Here is a 23,912-nt window from a genome sequence, read left to right on the forward strand (position 1 = left end):
CAGCCCTGATAGGTAAAGAACAGCCCTGATAGGTAAAGAACAGCCCTGATAGGTAAAGAACAGCCCTGATAGGTAAAGATCAGCCCTGATAGGTAAAGAACAGCCCTGATAGGTAAAGAAGAGCCCTGATAGGTAAAGAACAGCCCTGATAGGTAAAGAACAGCCCTGATAGGTAAAGAACAGTCCTGATAGGTAAAGAACAGCCCTGATAGGTAAAGATCAGCCCTGATAGGTAAAGAACAGCCCTGATAGGTAAAGAACAGCCCTGTTAGGTAAAGAACAGCCCTGATAGGTAAAGAACAGCCCTGATAGGTAAAGAACAGCCCTGATAGGTAAAGAACAGCCCTGATAGGTAAAGAACAGCCCTGATAGGTAAAGAACAGCCCTGATAGGTAAAGATCAGCCCTGATAGGTAAAGAACAGTCCTGATAGGTAAAGAACAGCCCTGATAGGTAAAGAACAGCCCTGATAGGTAAAGAAGAGCCCTGATAGGTAAAGAACAGCCCTGATAGGTAAAGAACAGCCCTGATAGGTAAAGAATAGTCCTGATAGGTAAAGAACAGCCCTGATAGGTAAAGATCAGCCCTGATAGGTAAAGAACAGTCCTGATAGGTAAAGAACAGCCCTGTTAGGTAAAGATCAGCCCTGATAGGTAAAGAACAGTCCTGATAGGTAAAGAACAGCCCTGATAGGTAAAGAACAGCCCTGATAGGTAAAGAACAGTCCTGATAGGTAAAGAACAGCCCTGATAGGTAAAGATCAGCCCTGATAGGTAAAGAACAGTCCTGATAGGTAAAGAACAGCCCTGATAGGTAAAGAACAGCCCTGATAGGTAAAGAACAGTCCTGATAGGTAAAGAACAGCCCTGATAGGTAAAGAACAGTCCTGATAGGTAAAGAACAGCCCTGATAGGTAAAGAACAGCCCTGATAGGTAAAGATCAGCCCTGATAGGTAAAGAACAGTCCTGATAGGTAAAGAACAGCCCTGATAGGTAAAGAACAGTCCTGATAGGTAAAGAACAGCCCTGATAGGTAAAGAACAGTCCTGATAGGTAAAGAACAGCCCTGATAGGTAAAGAACAGCCCTGATAGGTAAAGATCAGCCCTGATAGGTAAAGAACAGTCCTGATAGGTAAAGAACAGCCCTGATAGGTAAAGAACAGTCCTGATAGGTAAAGAACAGCCCTGATAGGTAAAGAAGTGCTTTTCTTCAGTCTACTTTATTCTACATTATCTTGTAAATAATTCATGGGTGTATGCTGATGCTTTGTGTAGTTTCCAGGAGCTTTTATCTTGTTAAAAACAGACCAGGGAACATTTTCAGTTTCTCACATATTGGCTCAAATGGGTTGCTGTTTTTCGATTCCCTCTGGAAAATAACTTATTTAAATAAATACTGATTAAAACATTTATGTTTGCAATTTGTTATCATTGGGTATCTTCAATACTGTCACATGTATGATTTCACACAGTTAAAGTTCACTAATATTGTGTAAACTTCTTCAGAATTGTAATCTGTGGATGTCACTGAGTAGGCTGATGCCCCATTTCATGGACCCAAGATCCACAGGTAAGGCTGTACAGTGTACACAGCAATATGAATGTGCAATACACAGTAGGCTGACTGATGAGCTCAATGTGGCTCATTTCACACTGTTTTCAAAGTCCAGCAATAAGAGCTAAGACCATAATATATATATATATATATATATATAAATTGTGTCCTGTGTATGTCACTGAGTAGGCTGATATCCCCATTTCATGGGTGCACAATCCATAGGTTAGGCTGTACAGTGCATATACGTATGCCCCCAATTCAATGATGTAGTCTAATGCATCCACAGTGGGATTTAAACCGTTTTTTTCAGTTTATTAACAAAATAATTAATTATCGTATTTAACTGTAAATTATGTAACAACATTACAACCTTGTTTAGCATTATCTACCCCAAATATGTATCCGTTTGCATCACTTTCAATGGGAGACTTTTATTTTGAAGGCAGAACTCAAATTCCACTATTGTGGCTATTCCTTATTGTGGCTAACTTCACACAGGTGCACAATTCCTCCACCAACCTTTGAAGGCAGCCTCCTATCTGAAAGAGTCAGTACCATTGAGTATCCTTGGGACGTCCTTACCTTAAACCCTACCTTAACCTTAACCTTAATCAAAACCATAACCCTTACCTAACCCTGACCCTAACCTTTTTAAAAGTCAACTTAAATTGAGAAGGGACATTCACCCATTTGTTTAAAAACACATTTCCCGTTAAGCTAGTGGCCAATCTTCCTAAAAGGGCCTCATTTTTTTTTTAGACACCCCTACCTGAGGTAGAACAAAACACAACCATCTCTTCACATTTATGAAATGGATGGTTGTGTAAAAATATTTTACTGCTAAAGTGGTTAAATTGACAGAAATTGTCAAACAAGAGTCTCCTCAGGGAGATCAAACTTGCCCGGAATGACCAGTTAGCTGTTCAAGCTGGTCAGGCCCCAGAACTACAACCACTACTGGCTACCTTGTCTCCTCACGCTGTTAGAATCAACCTTGCACACTTAAGTTTCAGTGTACATACAGCACCCTCCAGAATGTATTCACACCCTTTGACTTATTCCACATTATGTTACAGTCTGAATTGCAAAATGGATTAAATATATTATTTTCTCTCCCACCCATCTACACACAATATCCCATAATGACAAAGTGAAAACGTGTTTTTAGAAATGTTAGCAAATTTCTTGAAAATGAAATATGGAAATTTCTCATTTACATACTGTAAATATTCACACCCCTACATTGTAGAAGTACCTTTGGCAGTGATTACAGCTGTGAGTCTTTCTGGGTAAGTCTCTATGAGCTTTCCACACCTGGATTGAGCAACATTTGCCCATTATTCTTTTCATAATTCTTCAAGCTCTGTCAAATTGGTTGTTGATCATTGTCAGACAACTGTTTTCAGGTCTTTCCATAGATTTTTTTAAAGTAGATTTAAGTCAAAACTGTAACTCAGCCATTCAGGAACATTCACTGTTTTCTTGGTAAGGAACTCCAGTGTAGATTTGGCCTTGTGTTTTAGTTTATTGTCCTGCTGAAATGTGAATTAATCTCCCAGTGTCTGATGGAAAGCAGACTGAACCAGGTTTTCCTCTAGGACTTTGTCTGTGCTTAGCTACATTCTATTTTTTATTGCCTTTTTTACGATTACAAGCATACCCATAACATGATGCAGCCACCACAATGCTTGAAAATATGGAGAGTGGTACTCAGTAATGTGTTGTATTGGATTTGCCTCAAACAACACTTTGTATTCAGGACTGAAACATAATTTCTTTGCCACATTTTTTGCAGTTTTACTTTTATTGCCTTGTTGCAAACAGGATGAATGTTTTAGAATGTTTTTATTCTGTACTTCCTTCTTTTCCCTCTGTCAATTAGGTTAGTATTGTGGAGTAACTACAATGTTGTTGATTCATCCTCAGTTTTCTCCTATCACAGCCATTAAACTCTATAAGTTACAGAGATGATGTAGTCACAAAATCATGTTAAACACTATTATTGAGTCCATGCAATTTATGTGACTTGTTAAGTACATTTTTACTCCTGAACTTCTTTAGGCTTGCCGTAATTTAGGGGCGGCAGGTAGCCTCGTGGTTAGAGAGTTGGGCCAATAACCAAAAGGTTGCTAGATAAAAAATCTGTTGTTCTTCCCCTGAACAAGGCAGTTAACCCACTGTTCCCTGGTAGGCCATCATTGTATATAAGAACTTGTTCTTAACTGACTTGCCTAGTTAAATAAAATGAAGGGATTAAATACTCATTGACTGAAGCCTTTAAATTTTTTATGAATTTATACATTATTCCACTTTCACATTATGGGGTAGTATGAAGGCCAGTAAATTCAAGCTGTAACACAACACAATGTGGAAATAGGTCAAGGGGTGTGAATACTTTCCGAAGGCACTGTGTTTGCAAACGCTACTAGAGAGGCCGACTGTTGTATCACAGGCTGCTTTCCTATAACTTGGTTACGCAACTGTGTGCTTGTGTCGTAAAAACCCTTGTTACATTTCACAGAATTACCCATTGTTAATATGCTGTGAAAGTGAACATCTATTTGGCTTCAGGTATTCAAACACAACAGAGGCATGGCGGTGCCACTTAATACAAAATGTATATTTACATGTCATCAACCTCCATCAAATGGTATTATGGGAGCCATATTGGATTTCGGACGCCATATTGGATTTCGGACGCCATATTGGATTCCGGACGCCATATTGGATTTCAGGCAAAATCCATGGTAGCCTGAAAGATAATAATCTGTGTTGGCCCCTGACTTAATAACAAGAGTATGTGCTAAAGATGTACACCCTTCAAGGAATCTTGGACCCCCACAAAATACAAAAAATGTGGGGTGAGTGAGGATAAAACAGAGGAGGACTGTAGAAAACATTTGAGCTCAATTAATAAAACCATAGGCCAACATTACATCGTTGTTTGTTTTATAGCTTATCCTTATCAAACGATCTGAGAAATCGACACCATCTAAACCCTTTGGGATATGTTGCTGCAGGACAGCGCTAGTTGGTTCATGAACAAATGAGATCCCTGAAGGGATCTACCTGCCGCCTGGTTAGAGAGTCACCTGCTCCCTTCCGTGGAGACAGTTCAGCATGATCAGCAGGTGTGCCGCTGCTCAGGTAGGCTTGGCTTGTTGTCATGTTAACACAGCAATGCTGCTATAACACCAGACAACAGAGTTGTGTGGGCAGCTTACAATTTTACTCCCTTATTACTACCAGGTACCTCTGCTGGACCATCAGGGTGAAGGTGAAGGGAACACCAGAGAGGGCCTATGACTGAGGCAAAACCCCTGACAGATTAGATAAAGGGCAGAATGAACCGATGGGCGAGGGTGTTCAGGTGGCATCGGATGCAGAAGGAGGACGATGAAGTAGAGGAGAAGAAAGAGGAAGGGAAAGATGAGAAGAAGCTTCCGGCAAAGCCCAAAGTGAAGTAAGAGACTTGGGCAAAACATGACGGATACATGATAGCATAGACACAATTGATCATTTAATAAGTTATAACAGTATAGATGCTTTCTAAGCTCTAGATTGAGGTTGTTGAATGTTGATCTTTATTAATCTAATCACCTTTACTCATTTTTAACCTTTATGGTTATTGTTGATGTTATTATCTCACTTGGCTTTAGCAACAGTGGCTTTGCCATTCATGCTAATAAATCTGATATGAATGTGAATCATCCAAGATGTTTCTCTCTCTGTCCATCTCCTGATCAGCTGGACGGAGTGGGTGGTTGACCCATCAGAGGAGTTTTATTATGGATGGCTCCAGGTCATGATCTTTCCCATCTTCTACAACTGGATCCTTATCATCTGTAGGTGGGTGTCTCAAATGTATAATAATAATTATTATTATATTTAATTTCCCTGGCTCAATATACGTTTTAGCATTGTAGTATAATTTCTACTGGTGCCGATGGTCAAAAATCCACCTGAAATAATAAATAGAACTCACAGAAACCTGAAACATGTAAACCGATTGAAATGTCATTGTGTAGATATTTGAAAATGGAATTTGACCTCATTTTCTAGGACATGCTTTAAGGAAATAGAGGATGAATTCCTGACACTGTGGCTCACGTTGGACTACTGCTCCGATCTCCTGTACGTGGCTGATACCATCATCAAATTTCGCACTGGTAAAGATTTTTTTTTTTTACATATAGGAACTGTGTGTGGTCTGCCAGTGGTGGGTTAGAGATCATCTTTTGTCATTATTGTACTTATTAGATCACGATCCACAGTGGTATTTTAAACAGCCACTGAACACGGCAATTGGCCAGTGTGTTTTTCGATTCAACGTTTGGTTAATGATGATTGTCCCTCATTAGACACTGTAGACACGGAAGCCAATATCACTTGCTCAAAATCCCCAGAATGAATCTAAGATAAGAAATCTGTTTTTTTTTCCCCGGTGAATGTTTTGTTGCGCAATTTTACATCTAAGGTGTTTGGTGCAGTATTTGCAAAGTTTTGTCTTAATAAGAGTAAACAAAGTCGGTCTGCTGTGCAGGTCTGTTTCACTGTCTAATGCTATTGGATAAAGAGCAATCACCGCAGCTGTTCACCCCATGTTAGTGGGCAAATGAACATTGTCAAATCAAAACCCAACCTTCGTTTACCTGTTGTAACACATGGATGTTCCAATCTCAGTTTTAGACGAGACTTTTTGACCAAAATGATCCTATTTACAACGGCTGATTTACTTTTCTTCTCGGTTTTGGTTAAAGACCAGGTTTTGTTTATTCGTTGTGTCAAAGTAGAATTCCAAAAGGTATCGGTGGGTCACAGCACAGAATTGTATTTATTTAATTAGACAAATCAATTAAGAACAAATTCTTATTTACAATGACGGCCTACCCCGGCCAAACCCGGATGAAGCTGGGGACAATTGTGCGCCGCCCTATGGAACTCCCAATCACGGCTGGATGTGATGCAGCCTGGATTCAAACCAGGGACTGACGCCTCTTGCGCTGAGATGCAGTTCCTTAGATCGCTGCGCCACTCGGGAGCCCCAATTTTTCTGGGGAACAGACAGGCATTTGCTCCTGGGTTCATCTTAATATGACTTTTCACTGTCACAGATTTGTATCCTGTGTGACTTGTCTTACAATATAATGTTTCCTATTCAGATATTTCCATTGCTGTGATATCATAACTATGCTTTGATACATCTAGAATTTTGACAGTAGAATAATAGTTTCCGACTCATATTGATGCCACATTGGCCGTTTCAAAGGAATTCGTTGCTTTTTAAAGGCAGTTGCTCTTTAATGCTCTGAAAAGCATGTGAAAAGCCCATGTGGAGAGCCCATGACTGAATTCTGTAAGAGGACGGAGAGAGAGTTAATGACTTCCTTTTCTTTCGTTGATGACTCCAAGGCTTAGTTTAGTTATGAAATACCATATTTCTATTTCTCTGGTGATATGAACTTAACTCTGACCCAGACTGCATCTGTGCTGTGTTGCCCCTTGCAGGTTACCTGGAACAGGGCATCCTGGTGCAGGACAGGGAGCGTCTGAAGAAGCGTTACCTCTTCTCCTCACGTTTCCTGTTGGACCTGGCCTCCCTACTGCCCACTGACCTCCTATATCTGTACTTCGGCATCCACCAGCCGCTGGTGAGGGTCAACCGCTTCCTCCGCATCTCCCGGCTCAACGAAGCCATGGATCGCATGGAGACCCGCACCTCCTACCCCAACACATTCCGCATCTCCAAGCTTATGCTCTACATCTTCGTGCTCATCCACTGGAACGCCTGCATCTACTTCGCCCTGTCCAGTTACATCGGATTCGGGGTGGACAGCTGGGTTTACCCCAACATCTCCGACCCTGTGTTCGCCCCTGCGAGGCACCAGTACATCTACTGCTTCTGGTTCTCTGCGCAGATCTTCACCACGGTGGGCGACACGCCACTGCCCAACCGTGAGGAGGAGTACCTGTTTATGATCGCTGACCTGCTGATCGCCGTGCTGGTGTTTGCCTCCGTCGTGGGGAACGTGGGAAACGTCATCACCAACCTCAGGGACCGAGACAACGTCTTCTTCCCCAACCACGAGCTGGTGAGGGGTCGGGGCCAGAGCATTGTTTTCTCCTCTATTTTATAGTCAGGGTCGGGGGGGGCAGCCTTAGTTTTTCCTAGCCACTGTGCTTCTGCCGCTACATTGCTTGCTTTTTGGGGTTTTAGGCTGGATATCTGTAAAGCACTTTGTGACAACTGCTGATGTAAAAAAGGGCTTTATAAAATACATTTGATTGATAGCTCTGTTGCCTTTTCACCTAAAAGAATTTACCTTGTATTCTCTGCCACTGGCAATATACTTTCTGAAGGATCTTGGGATTTGTGACATGCCTGGCTAATCCTACTTTATTTCAATTCCAGGTCAAAGGTTACCTGCGCAACAGGTACATCAGCAAGGAGTTGCGTAACCGCGTCAACGACTGGTACCAGCACCTGTACATCAACCGTAAGATCACGAGGGAGAACGAGATCCTGCAGCAACTTCCCGTCCAGCTGCAGACGGAGATCGCTGTGAGCGTACATCTGCCCACGCTCTCCAAGGTCACCATCTTCCAGAACTGTGAGACCAGTCTGCTGGAGGAGCTGGTGCTCAAACTCATCCCACAGGTCAGAGGTCAAGGCTTAAGTGGACAATCTGCAGTTGCTACATCCATTTTTGGATTTATAAATGTAAAAAAATATACACCCATTGATTCTTGTAGAATAAAACTTACTCCGTCGGAACCCAAAATGTAAGCTTCTTTTTAACTCCTTTGTTTGTGAACAAAGTAAATGTAAACAAACTACATTTAGCTGACGCTTTTATACAGAGCAATTAGGGTTAAGTGTCTTGCTCAAGGGCACGTCAACAGATTTCACCTCGTCAGCTCAGAATCAGCTACTTTTCAGTTACTGGCCCAACACTCTTAAACTAGCCTACCCGCTGCCTATTTAACCATGGTTAAAAGTATCACTTTGATATTATGGATGGCCAGTCATTTCTCCAGCCCCATCCCTTAGCTGTTTACAGAATTAGTGGTGGGGTATCAGCTTTGTTCTTTTTCTAACGGCATATTGTCCCTTTAAAGCCGGGTGTAATTCTTGTTATGTCTGCATAGTCAATGGCGGTTGACATGACTATGACTGCTAACTTAACTAGTGTTAGAGAACAATATTTCAGTTGAACATTACTTTGCTGTTTTTGTGCGACTGTAGCCATGACTTCTCAGACATGTCCTCTTGCCTGTAGGTGTATAGTCCTGGGGAGTATGTGTGCAGAAAGGGGGACGTGGGACATGAGATGTACATCATTAAGGATGGGAAACTGGCTGTGGTGGCAGACGATGGCGTCACACAGTTTGCTGTGTTGAGTGACGGCAATTTCTTCGGGGAAATTAGCATCCTGAACATCAAAGGTGAGAAAGAGAATAATACAGCACATTTATAGCATGTCCCTAACATTCCAACAATCTAACATTCCAACATTCCAACATTCCAGCATTCTAACATTCCAACTTAATGTGTCAGTGGACAATCATATCCCTAACATTCCAACAATCTAACATTCCAACATTCCAGCACAATGTCTCAATGGACAATCATATCCCTAACATTCCAACACAATGTCTCAATGGACAATCATATCCCTAACATTCCAACAATCTAACATTCCAACATTCCAGCACAATGTCTCAATGTACAATCATATCCCTAACATTTCAACACAATGTCTCAATGGACAATCACGTCCCTAACATTCTAACACAATGTCTCAATGGACAATCATATCCCTAACATTCTAACACAATGTCTCAATGGACAATCATGTCCCTAATAACCCAACACAATGTCTCAATGTACAATCATATCCCTAACATTCCAACACAATGTCTCAATGGACCCACAGTATAGACTGTAGAGCAGAAGTCAAGCAAATGAAATGTCAAAATGCCTCACACAAATACAACATTCCTCATCCTCTGACAGGAAACAAATCAGGCAACCGTCGGACAGCCAACATCCGCAGCATCGGCCACTCAGACCTGTTCAGCCTTTCCAAGGAGGACCTGACAGACGTGCTGTCTGAGTTCCCAGCTGCCAAGAGACACCTGGAGGAGAAGGGCCGTCAGATCCTCACTAAGATGGGCATGTTGGTGGAGGCCGCGGAAGGCGAGGAGGAGCAGGAGGAGGAGAAGGTGGAGGTCAAGGTGGAGAGACTGGAGGGTAACCTGGACACCCTGCAGACCAAGCTGGCCCGTCTAATGGCAGAGCTGGAGTCCAGCAACCGCAAGATCCTGGCTAGGGTGGAGCAATTGGAGCTAGAGACAGAGGGCTGGGAGGACCACCTGCCTGAGGAGGGAGGGGAAGAGGGAGGGGAGGTGGAGAGAAGGGACGGGGTGGGGATGGAAGTTGAGGGGGAGCGAGGAGAGGTGGAGGGAGAGGAGCAGGCGAAGGGGACTGAAAGAGAGGATGAGGGAAAGGATGAAGGATATGGAGAGGAAAAAGGGAGGGAGGAGAAATAAAAGAGACTGAGAGAGGAGGACAGGAAGACATGTAGAGGACAATAAGGGAGAGGACAGGAAGACATGTAGAGGACAATAAGGGAGAGGACAGGAAGACATGTAGAGGACAATAAGGGAGAGGAGGACAGGAAGACATGTAGAGGACAATAAGGGAGAGGACAGGAAGACATGTAGAGGACAATAAGGGAGAGGACAGGAAGACATGTAGAGGACAATAAGGGAGAGGAGGACAGGAAGACATGTAGATGACAATAAGAGAGAGGACAGGAAGACATGTAGAGGACAATAAGGGAGAGGACAGGAAGACATGTAGAGGACAATAAGGGAGAGGACAGGAAGACATGTAGAGGACAATAAGGGAGAGGAGGACAGGAAGACATGTAGAGGACAATAAGGGAGAGGACAGGAAGACATGTAGAGGACAATAAGGGAGAGGAGGACAGGAAGACATGTAGAGGACAATAAGGGAGAGGACAGGAAGACATGTAGAGGACAATAAGGGAGAGGACAGGAAGACATGTAGAGGACAATAAGGGAGATGTGGACAGGAAGACATGTAGAGGACAATAAGGGAGATGTGGACAGGAAGACATGTAGAGGACAATAAGGGAGAGGACAGGAAGACATGTAGAGGACAATAAGGGAGAGGACAGGAAGACATGTAGAGGACAATAAGGGAGATGTGGACAGGAAGACATGTAGAGGACAATAAGGGAGAGGACAGGAAGACATGTAGAGGACAATAAGGGAGATGTGGACAGGAAGACATGTAGAGGACAATGAGGGAGATGTGGACAGGAAGACATGTAGAGGACAATAAGGGAGAGGAGGACAGGAAGACATGTAGAGGACAATAAGGGAGATGTGGACAGGAAGACATGTAGAGGACAATAAGGGAGATGTGGACAGGAAGACATGTAGAGGACAATAAGGGAGAGGACAGGAAGACATGTAGAGGACAATAAGGGAGATGTGGACAGGAAGACATGTAGAGGACAATGAGGGAGATGTGGACAGGAAGACATGTAGAGGACAATAAGGGAGAGGACAGGAAGACATGTAGAGGACAATAAGGGAGAGGACAGGAAGACATGTAGAGGACAATAAGGGAGATGTGGACAGGAAGACATGTAGAGGACTAAAGACCAGGAGGGGAAGCAGGACTAAAAACCAGGAGGGGGAGCAGGGCTAAAGACCAGGATGGGAAGCAGGACTAAAAACCAGGAGGGGGAGCAGGGCTAAAGACCAGGATGGGAAGCGGGAGAAAAGACCAGGATGGGAAGCAGGAGTAAAGACCAGGAGGGGAAGCAGGAGAAAAGACCAGGATGGGAAGCAGGAGAAAAGACCAGGATGGGAAGCAGGAGTAAAGACCAGGAGGGGAAGCAGGAGAAAAGACCAGGAGGGGAAGCAGGAGAAAAGACCAGGAGGGGAAGCAGGAGGGGAAGCAGGACTAAAGACCAGGAGGGGAAGCAGGAGTAAAGACCAGGAGGGGAAGCAGGAGTAAAGACCAGGAGGGACAGCAGGAGTAAAGACCAGGAGGGGCAGCAGGAGAAAAGACCAGGAGGGGAAGCAGGAGTAAAGACCAGGAGGGGAAGCAGGAGAAAAGACCAGGAGGGGAACAGGGACAAAGGAAAAATAAGATGTGGAGCAGTAGAGAGGAGGGAGGATGACAGACAGGGATCAAGTAGGGCAGTGGCTAACGCAGAAGAGGACTGCAAAAAAGAGTACAACAATACGTCAACCTTGACAGGACTGCAAAGTGCTGACCAATGTACCTCGATGACAACAAGTTCCCGAACCCTGATTGGTTTGAATGGTGTCAGCTATTTTTACGTGGTATTCTTTTGAACTTAACCACAAGAATTGGGGTGTTTAGAGTGCTATATAGAAAGAGAACATTGAACAGAACCAAGTCAATAACTACATTTTGACAAGAATTCGGATAGAACCTTATAGTTCCAAGCTTCCGATTGGCTACCACTATTCTATTATCACTTTGATACTTAAATGCTGAAAGTCAGAAGTTTACATACACTTAGGTTGGAGTCAATAAAACTTGTTTTACAACCACTCCACAAATTTCTTGTTAACAAACTAGAGTTTTGGTAAGTGGGTTAGGATGACACAAGTCATTTTTCCAAAAATTGTTTACAGACAGATTATTTCACTAATAATTCACTGAATCACAATTCCAGTGGGTCAGAAGTTTACATACACTAAGTAGACTGTGCCTTTAAACAGCTTGGAAAATTCCAGAAAATTATGTCATGGCTTTAGAAGCTTTTGATAGGCTAATTGACATAATTTGAGTCAACTGGAGGTGTACCTGTGGATGTATTTCAAGGCCTACCTTCAAACTCCATGCCTCTTTGCTTGACATCATGGGAAAATCAAAAGAAATCAGCCAAGACCTCAGAAAATAAATTGTAGACCTCCACAAGTCTGGTTCATCCTTGGGAGCAATTTCCAAACGCCTGAAGGTACCACGTTCATCTGTACAAATAACAGTATGCAAGTATAAACACCATGGGACCACGCAGCCATCATACCGCTCAGGATGGAGACCCGTTCTGTCTCCTAGAGATGAACGTACTTTGGTGCGAAAAGTGCTAATCAGTCCCAGAACAACAGCAAAGGACTTTGTGAAGATGCTGGAGGAAACGGGTACAAAAGTATCTACATCCACAGTAAAACGAGTCCTATATCGACATAACCTGAAAGGCCGCTCATCAAGGAAGAAGCCACTGCTCCAAAACCGCCATAAAAAAGCCAGACTACATTTTGCAACTGCACATGGGGACAAAGATCATACTTTTTGGAGAAATGTCCTCTGGTCTGATGAAACAAATATTGAACTGCTTGGCCATAATGACCATCGCTATGTTTGGAGGAAAAAGGGGAAGGCTTGCAAGCCGAAGAACACCATCCCAACCGTGAAGCACGGAGGTGGCAGCATCATGTTGTGGGGGTGCTTTGCTGCAGGAGGGACTAGTGCACTTCACAAAATAGATGACATCATGAGGAAGTAAAATTATGTGGATATATTGAGTGCAACATCTCAAGACATCAGTCAGGAAGTTGAAGCTTGGTCGCAAATGGGTCTTCCAAATGGACAATGACCCCAAGCATACTTCCAAAGTTGTGGCAAAATGGCTTAAGGACAACAAAGTCAAGGTATTGGAGTGGCCATCACAAAGCCCTGACCTCAATCCTATAGAAAATTTGTGGGCAGACCTGAAAAAGCGTGTGTGAGCAAGGAGGCCTACAAACCTGACTCAGCTACACCAGCTCTGTCAGGAGGAATGGGCCAAAATTCACCCAACTTATTGTGGGAAGCTTGTGGAAGGCTACCCAAAACGCTTGACCCAAGTTAAACAATTTAAAGGCAATGCTACCAAATACGAATTGTGTTGAAAGAAATAAAAGCTGAAATAAATCATTCTCTCTACCATTATTCTGACATTTCACATTCTTAAAATAAAGTGGTGATCCTAACTGACCTAAGACAGGGAATTTTTAACTAGGACTAAATGTCAGGAATTGTGATAAACTGAGTTGAAATGTATTTGGCTAAGCTGTATGTAAACTTCCGACTTCAACTGTATATAATAGTCATTGCAATCAAACATTCATCACAGGAGGTTGGTGGCATCTTAACTGGAGCTCGTGGTAATGGCTGGAGCGGAATAGATGTGGAATGATATAAAACACATGGTTTCTATGTGTTTCTATGTGTTCGATGCCGTTCAATTTGCTCCGTTCCAGACATTATTATGAGCCGTCCTCCCCTCATCAGCCTCTACTGAGATTTATATATTTCAACAAACCTATTTGAAAGGCACATATTTCTAGAATGTATTGACTGGATGTTTCCAGCTAGGAACTTCACCTGGTGTTGAATTTCTGTCAGCCATTTTTTCTGTCTGGCATGTCATGTATAAATGTTTGATTATCCAGGGTTGAAGCAACATTATATGGGTGCGTTCTCTTTTAACTTATGTAGTAGAATGAAGGCGTATTCCTGTAAGTGTAAATGGACATGGTCCCATCGATACATCACAGCAGAGGTAACTCTGGGTCTTCCTTTTCTGTGGCGGTCCTCATGAGAGCCAGTTTCATCATAGTGCTTGATGGTTTTTGCGACTGCACTTGAAGAAACTGTCAAAGTTCTTGAAATGTTCCATAATATGGACTTGGTCTTTAACCAAATAGGGCTATCTTCTCTATACCACCCCTACCATGTTCACAACACAACTGATTGGCTCAAATGCATAAAGTGTCAGGCGGCTCAAGGAAGCAGGAGGGGTGAAGTCAGGCGCAGGAGACACCAGTCCGTGAACACACGTTTAATAAGTATCCACACTTGTCCAAAACAGGTAGGGCAGGGCAACAATACAAATGCCCATAAACAGCCCGAACACAGTGTAGGGACGCAGCCCAAAACACTCTGCATAAAACACACAGGCAGAGGAAAAACACCTGTTCCCCAGGCTAAAGTCCTGACGCAAAATAATCACACACAAGAAACAAACCTACACAGAAAGACCAAATACCCCCCCCACTAATGAACTAATACAAAACAGGTGCGTACCTAACCTAGAACCTAACCAACAGAAAATGAAACAGAGGATCGGTGGCAGCTAGTAGGCCGGCGACGACGACCGCCGAGCGCCGCCCCGGGCGAGGAGGGGCGCCACCTTCCGTCGATCTTGTGACATTAAGAAGAAAATAAATGAGCTTTTAACAAGGCACACCTGTTAATTGAAATGCATTCCAGGTGACTACCTCATGAAGCTGGTTGAGAAAATGGCAAGAGTGTGCAAAGCTGTCATCAAGGCAAAGGGTGGCTACTTTGAAGAATCTCAAATATAAAATATATTTTGATTTGTTTAACACTTTTTTGGTTACTACATGATTCCATATCTGTTATTTCATAGTTTTGATGTCTTCACTATTATTCTACATTGTAGAAAATCGTACAAATAAAGAAAAAACCTTGAATGAGTAGGTGTGTCCAAACTTTTGACTGGTATGTATATACAGTATACACCACCTCTTTCCATAGAGTGGTCATATTATTTATTTTGTTGGCTATACCGTTCGGATGCTATTGACATTTTCGTGAGAAGACTGATTTTTGGGATGTCTCCTGTCTCCTGGTCTGACAAACGGCCCTGTAAATTGAGACACAGCCCATAAAGAAAAAAGATATCTCTATTTTAAACATACACCACATCACTAGAGCCCTGATGAACTACATTAACCACATCACTAGAGCCCTGATGAACTACATTAGCCACATCAATAGAGCCCTGATGAACTACATTAGCCACATCACTAGAGCCCTGATGAACTACATTAACCACATCACTAGAGCCCTGATGAACTACATTAACCACATCACTAGAGCCCTGATGAACTACATTAACCACATCACTAGAGCCCTGATGAACTACATTAACCACATCACTAGAGTCCTGATTAACTACATTAACCACATCACTAGAGCCCTGATGAACTTCATTAACCACATCACTAGAGCCCTGATGAACTACATTAACCACATCACTAGAGCCCTGATGAACTACATTAACCACATCACTAGAGCCCTGATGAACTACATTAGCCACATCACTAGAGTCCTGATGAACTACATTAACCACATCACTAGAGTCCTGATGAACTACATTAACCACATCACTAGAGTCCTGATGAACTACATACACCACAATCATCTGTTTTCTCTTTCTTCTTCTTTAACCTCTTGTTCAGACTGAGATCTATGTATCAGACTACCGTGTCTCTCCTCTCCAGACTCAGATCTATCAGACTACCGTGTCTCTCCTCTCCAGACTCAGATCTATCAGACTACCGTGTCTCTCCTCTCCAGACTCAGATCTATCAGACTACCGTGTCTCTCCTCTCCAGACAGATCAGACTACCGTGTCTCTCCTCTCCAGACAGATCTATCAGACTACCGTGTCTCTCCTCTCCAGACTCAGATCTATCAGACTACCGTGTCTCTCCTCTCTAGACAGATCAGACTACCGTGTCTCTCCTCTCTAGACAGATCAGACTACCGTGTCCCGGAGAGGGGAGAAGGCACACATTGCCAAACCCTGCTGAGATACCGAGGCCTTAGCCAAGGCAATCTCACCCTCCCTCAAACTTCTGTATTAAACTCAAAACGCACCAAAGCCCTGAGTAGTCTGTATGACTATGTATGCTTGTACAGGTAGACTGATGGAAATTGAGTGTTGCAGAAACTTTTGTATGTCCCAGCTATGTACACATTCCTGTCTCCTTCTCACCTTTCACCATTCTATATACTTATATTCTATATAAATTCTACACTGTATATAGACTTTTTTGTTTTCTTTTGTTCTACTGTATGATTGACTGTATGTTTTGTTTAGTCCATGTGTTAACTCTGTGTTATTGTATTGTGTCGAACTGCTTTTGCTTTATTCTTGGCCAGGTCGCAGTTGCAAATGAGAACTTGTTCTCAACTAGCCTACCTGATTAAATAAAGGTGAAATAAAATAAAAAACGAAAAAATTCTCATACCCAATCCCAGTCTAGATCCCACATTGTTATGCTGTAGTTATACTGCCCTCACCTGGTCACCGTACATACTGTTATGGAAATAAATGTGATATATGCAAATATAGCCTCCCTGTCCTTTCTCTTCAGGGTTCTACAACATTAAACAATACGAGTATGAAAATATACTTTTATTACAACTTAATGGAAAATGAGATGTTCCAAACAAAATGATTTGACTTTATTTCTTAAATCAACTTTCTAGTTGAGTACTGTGTGGTACGATGCATAAACTGGTGCTGATATGTGCAATCTGCTGTAGGGTGGTAGGCATGTGGGTAAAGGTGGTAGGCATGTGGGTAAAGGTGGTAGGTATGTGGGTAAGGGTGGTAGGCATGTGGGTAAAGGTGGTAGGCATGTGGGTAAGGTTGGTAGGCATGTGGGTAAAGGTGGTAGGTATGTGGGTAAGGGTGGTAGGCATGTGGGTAAAGGTGGTAGGCATGTGGGTAAGGTTGGTAGGCATGTGGGTAAAGGTGGTAGGTATGTGGGTAAGGGTGGTAGGCATGTGGGTAAGGGTGGTAGGTATGTGGGTAAGGGTGGTAGGCATGTGGGTAAGGGTGGTAGGTATGTGGGGTGGCATGTGGGTAAGGGTGGTAGGTATGTGGGTAAGGGTGGTAGGCATGTGGGTAAGGGTGGTAGGTATGTGGGTAAGGGTGGTAGGCATGTGGGTAAGGGTGGTAGGTATGTGGGTAAAGGTGGTAGGCATGTGGGTAAGGGTGGTAGGCATGTGGGTAAGGGTGGTAGGCATGTGGGTAAGGGTGGTAGGGATGTGGGTAAGGGTGGTAGGTATGTGGGTAAAGGTGGTAGGCATGTGGGTAAAGGTGGTAGGCATGTGGGTAAGGGTGGTAGGCATGTGGGTAAGGGTGGTAGGCATGTGGGTAAGGGTGGTAGGCATGTGGGTAAGGGTGGTAGGCATGTGGGTAAGGTTGGTAGGCATGTGGGTAAGGGTGGTAGGCATGTGGGTAAGGGTGGTAGGCATGTGGGTAAGGGTGGTAGGCATGTGGGTTAAGGTGGTAGGCATGTGGGTAAGGGTGGTAGGCATGTGGGTAAGGTTGGTAGGCATGTGGGTAAGGGTGGTAGGCATGTGGGTTAAGGTGGTAGGCATGTGGGTAAGGGTGGTAGGCATGTGGGTAAGGGTGGTAGGCATGTGGGTAAGGGTGGTAGGCATGTGGGTTAGGGTGGTAGGCATGTGGGTAAGGGTGGTAGGCATGTGGGTAAGGGTGGTAGGCATGTGGGTAAGGGTGGTAGGCATGTGGGTAAGGGTGGTAGGCATGTGGGTAAGGTTGGTAGGCATGTGGGTAAGGTTGGTAGGCATGTGGGTAAGGGTGGTAGGCATGTGGGTAAGGGTGGTAGGCATGTGGGTAAGGGTGGTAGGCATGTGGGTAAGGGTGGTAGGCATGTGGGTAAAGGTGGTAGGCATGTGGGTAAGGTTGGTAGGCATGTGGGTAAAGGTGGTAGGTATGTGGGTAAGGGTGGTAGGCATGTGGGTAAGGGTGGTAGGCATGTGGGTAAGGGTGGTAGGCATGTGGGTAAGGGTGGTAGGTATGTGGGTAAAGGTGGTAGGCATGTGGGTAAGGGTGGTAGGTATGTGGGTAAGGGTGGTAGGCATGTGGGTAAGGGTGGTAGGTATGTGGGTAAGGGTGGTAGGCATGTGGGTAAGGGTGGTAGGTATGTGGGTAAGGGTGGTAGGCATGTGGGTAAGGTTGGTAGGCATGTGGGTAAGGGTGGTAGGCATGTGGGTAAGGGTGGTAGGCATGTGGGTAAGGGTGGTAGGGATGTGGGTAAGGGTGGTAGGTATGTGGGTAAAGGTGGTAGGCATGTGGGTAAAGGTGGTAGGCATGTGGGTAAGGGTGGTAGGCATGTGGGTAAGGGTGGTAGGCATGTGGGTAAGGGTGGTAGGCATGTGGGTTGAGGTGGTAGGCATGTGGGTAAGGGTGGTAGGCATGTGGGTAAGGTTGGTAGGCATGTGGGTAAGGGTGGTAGGCATGTGGGTAAGGGTGGTAGGCATGTGGGTAAGGGTGGTAGGCATGTGGGTTAAGGTGGTAGGCATGTGGGTAAGGGTGGTAGGCATGTGGGTAAGGTTGGGAGGCATGTGGGTAAGGGTGGTAGGCATGTGGGTAAGGGTGGTAGGCATGTGGGTAAGGGTGGTAGGCATGTGGGTAAGGGTGGTAGGTATGTGGGTAAGGGTGGTAGGCATGTGGGTTAAGGTGATAGGCATGTGGGTAAGGGTGGTAGGCATGTGGGTAAGGGTGGTAGGCATGTGGGTAAGGGTGGTAGGCATGTGGGTAAGGGTGGTAGGCATGTGGGTAAGGGTGGTAGGCATGTGGGTAAGGTTGGTAGGCATGTGGGTAAGGTTGGTAGGCATGTGGGTAAGGGTGGTAGGCATGTGGGTAAGGGTGGTAGGCATGTGGGTAAGGGTGGTAGGCATGTGGGTAAGGGTGGTAGGCATGTGGGTAAAGGTGGTAGGCATGTGGGTAAGGTTGGTAGGCATGTGGGTAAAGGTGGTAGGCATGTGGGTAAGGGTGGTAGGCATGTGGGTAAAGGTGGTAGGCATGTGGGTAAGGGTGGTAGGCATGTGGGTAAGGGTGGTAGGTATGTGGGTAAGGGTGGTAGGCATGTGGGTAAGGGTGGTAGGTATGTGGGTAAGGGTGGTAGGCATGTGGGTAAGGGTGGTAGGTATGTGGGTAAAGGTGGTAGGCATGTGGGTAAGGGTGGTAGGTATGTGGGTAAGGGTGGTAGGCATGTGGGTAAGGGTGGTAGGTATGTGGGTAAGGGTGGTAGGCATGTGGGTAAGGGTGGTAGGCATGTGGGTAAGGGTGGTAGGCATGTGGGTAAGGGTGGTAGGCATGTGGGTAAGGGTGGTAGGCATGTGGGTAAGGGTGGTAGGTATGTGGGTAAGGGTGGTAGGCATGTGGGTAAGGGTGGTAGGTATGTGGGTAAGGGTGGTAGGCATGTGGGTAAGGGTGGTAGGTATGTGGGTAAGGGTGGTAGGCATGTGGGTAAGGGTGGTAGGTATGTGGGTAAAGGTGGTAGGCATGTGGGTAAGGGTGGTAGGCATGTGGGTAAGGGTGGTAGGCATGTGGGTAAGGGTGGTAGGGATGTGGGTAAGGGTGGTAGGTATGTGGGTAAAGGTGGTAGGCATGTGGGTAAAGGTGGTAGGCATGTGGGTAAGGGTGGTAGGCATGTGGGTAAGGGTGGTAGGCATGTGGGTAAGGGTGGTAGGCATGTGGGTTGAGGTGGTAGGCATGTGGGTAAGGGTGGTAGGCATGTGGGTAAGGTTGGTAGGCATGTGGGTAAGGGTGGTAGGCATGTGGGTAAGGGTGGTAGGCATGTGGGTAAGGGTGGTAGGCATGTGGGTAAGGGTGGTAGGCATGTGGGTAAGGGTGGTAGGCATGTGGGTAAGGGTGGTAGGCATGTGGGTAAGGGTGGTAGGCATGTGGGTAAGGGTGGTAGGCATGTGGGTAAGGGTGGTAGGCATGTGGGTAAGGGTGGTAGGCATGTGGGTAAGGGTGGTAGGTATGTGGGTAAGGGTGGTAGGCATGTGGGTTAAGGTGATAGGCATGTGGGTAAGGGTGGTAGGCATGTGGGTAAGGTTGGTAGGCATGTGGGTAAGGGTGGTAGGCATGTGGGTAAGGGTGGTAGGCATGTGGGTAAGGGTGGTAGGCATGTGGGTAAGGTTGGTAGGCATGTGGGTAAGGTTGGTAGGCATGTGGGTAAGGGTGGTAGGCATGTGGGTAAGGGTGGTAGGGATGTGGGTAAGGGTGGTAGGTATGTGGGTAAAGGTGGTAGGCATGTGGGTAAAGGTGGTAGGCATGTGGGTAAGGGTGGTAGGCATGTGGGTAAGGGTGGTAGGCATGTGGGTAAGGGTGGTAGGCATGTGGGTTGAGGTGGTAGGCATGTGGGTAAGGGTGGTAGGCATGTGGGTAAGGTTGGTAGGCATGTGGGTAAGGGTGGTAGGCATGTGGGTAAGGGTGGTAGGCATGTGGGTAAGGGTGGTAGGCATGTGGGTTAAGGTGGTAGGCATGTGGGTAAGGGTGGTAGGCATGTGGGTAAGGTTGGGAGGCATGTGGGTAAGGGTGGTAGGCATGTGGGTAAGGGTGGTAGGCATGTGGGTAAGGGTGGTAGGCATGTGGGTAAGGGTGGTAGGTATGTGGGTAAGGGTGGTAGGCATGTGGGTTAAGGTGATAGGCATGTGGGTAAGGGTGGTAGGCATGTGGGTAAGGGTGGTAGGCATGTGGGTAAGGGTGGTAGGCATGTGGGTAAGGGTGGTAGGCATGTGGGTGGGGGTGGTAGGCATGTGGGTAAGGTTGGTAGGCATGTGGGTAAGGTTGGTAGGCATGTGGGTAAGGGTGGTAGGCATGTGGGTAAGGGTGGTAGGCATGTGGGTAAGGGTGGTAGGCATGTGGGTAAGGGTGGTAGGCATGTGGGTAAAGGTGGTAGGCATGTGGGTAAGGTTGGTAGGCATGTGGGTAAAGGTGGTAGGTATGTGGGTAAGGGTGGTAGGCATGTGGGTAAGGTGGTAGGCATGTGGGTAAAGGTGGTAGGCATGTGGGTAAGGGTGGTAGGCATGTGGGTAAGGGTGGTAGGTATGTGGGTAAGGGTGGTAGGCATGTGGGTAAGGGTGGTAGGTATGTGGGTAAGGGTGGTAGGCATGTGGGTAAGGGTGGTAGGTATGTGGGTAAGGGTGGTAGGCATGTGGGTAAGGGTGGTAGGTATGTGGGTAAGGGTGGTAGGCATGTGGGTAAGGGTGGTAGGTATGTGGGTAAAGGTGGTAGGCATGTGGGTAAGGTTGGTAGGCATGTGGGTAAAGGTGGTAGGTATGTGGGTAAGGGTTGTAGGCATGTGGGTAAGGGTGGTAGGTATGTGGGTAAGGGTGGTAGGCATGTGGGTAAGGGTGGTAGGTATGTGGGTAAAGGTGGTAGGCATGTGGGTAAGGGTGGTAGGTATGTGGGTAAGGGTGGTAGGCATGTGGGTAAGGGTGGTAGGTATGTGGGTAAGGGTGGTAGGCTTGTGGGTAAGGGTGGTAGGTATGTGGGTAACGGTGGTAGGCATGTGGGTAAGGGTGGTAGGCATGTGGGTAAGGGTGGTAGGCATGTGGGTAAGGGTGGTAGGGATGTGGGTAAGGGTGGTAGGTATGTGGGTAAAGGTGGTAGGCATGTGGGTAAGGGTGGTAGGCATGTGGGTAAGGGTGGTAGGCATGTGGGTAAGGGTGGTAGGCATGTGGGTTGAGGTGGTAGGCATGTGGGTAAGGGTGGTAGGCATGTGGGTAAGGTTGGTAGGCATGTGGGTAAGGGTGGTAGGCATGTGGGTAAGGGTGGTAGGCATGTGGGTAAGGGTGGTAGGCATGTGGGTAAGGGTGGTAGGCATGTGGGTAAGGGTGGTAGGCATGTGGGTAAGGGTGGTAGGCATGTGGGTTAAGGTGGTAGGCATGTGGGTAAGGGTGGTAGGCATGTGGGTAAGGTTGGGAGGCATGTGGGTAAGGGTGGTAGGCATGTGGGTAAGGGTGGTAGGCATGTGGGTAAGGGTGGTAGGCATGTGGGTAAGGGTGGTAGGTATGTGGGTAAGGGTGGTAGGCATGTGGGTTAAGGTGGTAGGCATGTGGGTAAGGGTGGTAGGCATGTGGGTAAGGTTGGTAGGCATGTGGGTAAGGGTGGTAGGCATGTGGGTAAGGGTGGTAGGCATGTGGGTAAGGGTGGTAGGCATGTGGGTAAGGTTGGTAGGCATGTGGGTAAGGTTGGTAGGCATGTGGGTAAGGGTGGTAGGCATGTGGGTAAGGGTGGTAGGCATGTGGGTAAGGGTGGTAGGCATGTGGGTAAGGGTGGTAGGCATGTGGGTTAACGTGGTAGGTATGTGGGTAAGGGTGGTAGGTATGTGGGTAAGGGTGGTAAGCGTGTGGGTAAGGGTGGTACGGATGGTTACAGGTGTTGTTATTCATTACGTACGTTAGTGGATAACTTCAGCTGGTCTGTCTGCCTGTAGCGTGCAGAGGGAGGCACAGTGTGCTCGTCGGTGTGTGTGTAGGCCGGGTTAGTGATGGAAACCAGGCTGGTGAGGCGTGGGTGGTGCGACGTGGGTGTCGAGACGTAGGTGTCGAGACGTGGGTTGTAGAGTGTGTGTGCCCGCGGGTCAAACAGAGAGTGTGTGTTTTGCATCTTACACATCCTGTGAAGAAACACACTCATCACAACCACCGTCATCCCCAGGGATGCACACAGTCCCGTCAGCACGTACAACACAACCGCCTCTACACCTACTGGGGTAGACACAGGCACGCAGCGGGTGTGTGACGTTCCGGCTCCGTTCAGTGCGTTCACACACACTCCATATCTCCGTCCCGCTTTGAGCCCGAACACACTGGCCTGGCGTGACCAGGCACTCACGCTGCCGTTACTGAACACACTGCCGTTCTCTCTCAGCGCCCAAACACCAAACTTAGTCACAGCCGAGTAAGGGGTGCACCAACGTACCCTTACAGCCTCAGGCCATACTCCCCACACCTCCAGTGCCACCACAGGGTCAGGGGTCACAGAGGATGAAGTCAGGCCCGGGCAGCGGCAGCTCTGCCCCTTGGCCTCCCTGACCTCTGGACAGGGTCTCTGCAGGTGCAAGCAGGGGTCAAAGTCACACAGATTCTCCTTTATGAGTTTGCCTCCTTCCTCCTCCTCCTCCTCCTCCTCCGTTCCTTCCTCCTCTTCTTCTTCAGACTCATCGTCATAGTCGCCCTCGTCACCTATGAACAGATGAGGGGGAAGGGTGGGCATGCGAGTGGGGCGAGGACAGCAGGGTGGCTTTTTGGGGGCACGAGATGGTGCTGGAGTTATTGCCATGGGGTTTGTCGCCACCGGTGATGTGACTGTGTGAGGGGTGTGCGGCTGGGTGCTTGAAGCTTGAGGAGCGACTGTTGCACTGGTTACTACTGTTGTCATGGCAGCGGTGGTCTTGATGGTCCCTGCAATGGTCGTCACGGTCACTGTTTCTAGAACTCTCTGTGTGGAGCTCCCCAACCTCTCATATCTGTAAGCACAGCAAACATAATATATATTTACTCTGTATTGAAGATAATGGTAAGACAAATGCGCAAGCACTCTGGGCTGTCACTCCAGTTCTAAACTAGATTCAGCCTGAACTCCATTCATATCCGTCAGACCTATGACTACAGCTCTCTGGGCTGTTACATTTAGGCCTTCCGAGTGGCACA

At 46.3% G+C, this 23,912-nt stretch overlaps 2 protein-coding genes across 2 annotated transcripts in view; one reads left to right on the top strand and one right to left on the bottom strand.

Annotated features, from left to right (window-relative positions):
• The first annotated feature begins 4,755 nt into the window (after nt 1-4,755).
• On the top strand, nt 4,756-10,111 carry cnga4 (cyclic nucleotide gated channel subunit alpha 4). Its single transcript, XM_014174644.2, has 7 exons — nt 4,756-5,021; nt 5,306-5,407; nt 5,621-5,727; nt 7,067-7,650; nt 7,971-8,216; nt 8,839-9,004; nt 9,576-10,111. Exons 1-7 carry the CDS (start codon nt 4,903-4,905, stop codon nt 10,109-10,111), a joined length of 1,860 nt encoding a protein of 619 aa, XP_014030119.1. The 5' UTR covers nt 4,756-4,902.
• Nucleotides 10,112-22,519: 12,408 nt separating this feature from the next.
• The window catches only part of LOC106586906 (uncharacterized), a 2,890-nt gene continuing 1,497 nt past the window's right edge, over nt 22,520-23,912 (bottom strand). The window contains exon 3 of the mRNA XM_014174648.2: nt 22,520-23,728. Within this exon, the coding sequence (XP_014030123.2) occupies nt 22,642-23,728 (1,087 nt within the window). The 3' untranslated portion in view covers nt 22,520-22,641. The remainder of the gene's footprint in view (nt 23,729-23,912) is intronic.

The sequence above is a fragment of the Salmo salar genome, chromosome ssa25 (genome assembly GCF_905237065.1).
Source record: "Salmo salar chromosome ssa25, Ssal_v3.1, whole genome shotgun sequence".
Classification (NCBI taxonomy): Eukaryota; Metazoa; Chordata; class Actinopteri; order Salmoniformes; family Salmonidae; genus Salmo; species Salmo salar.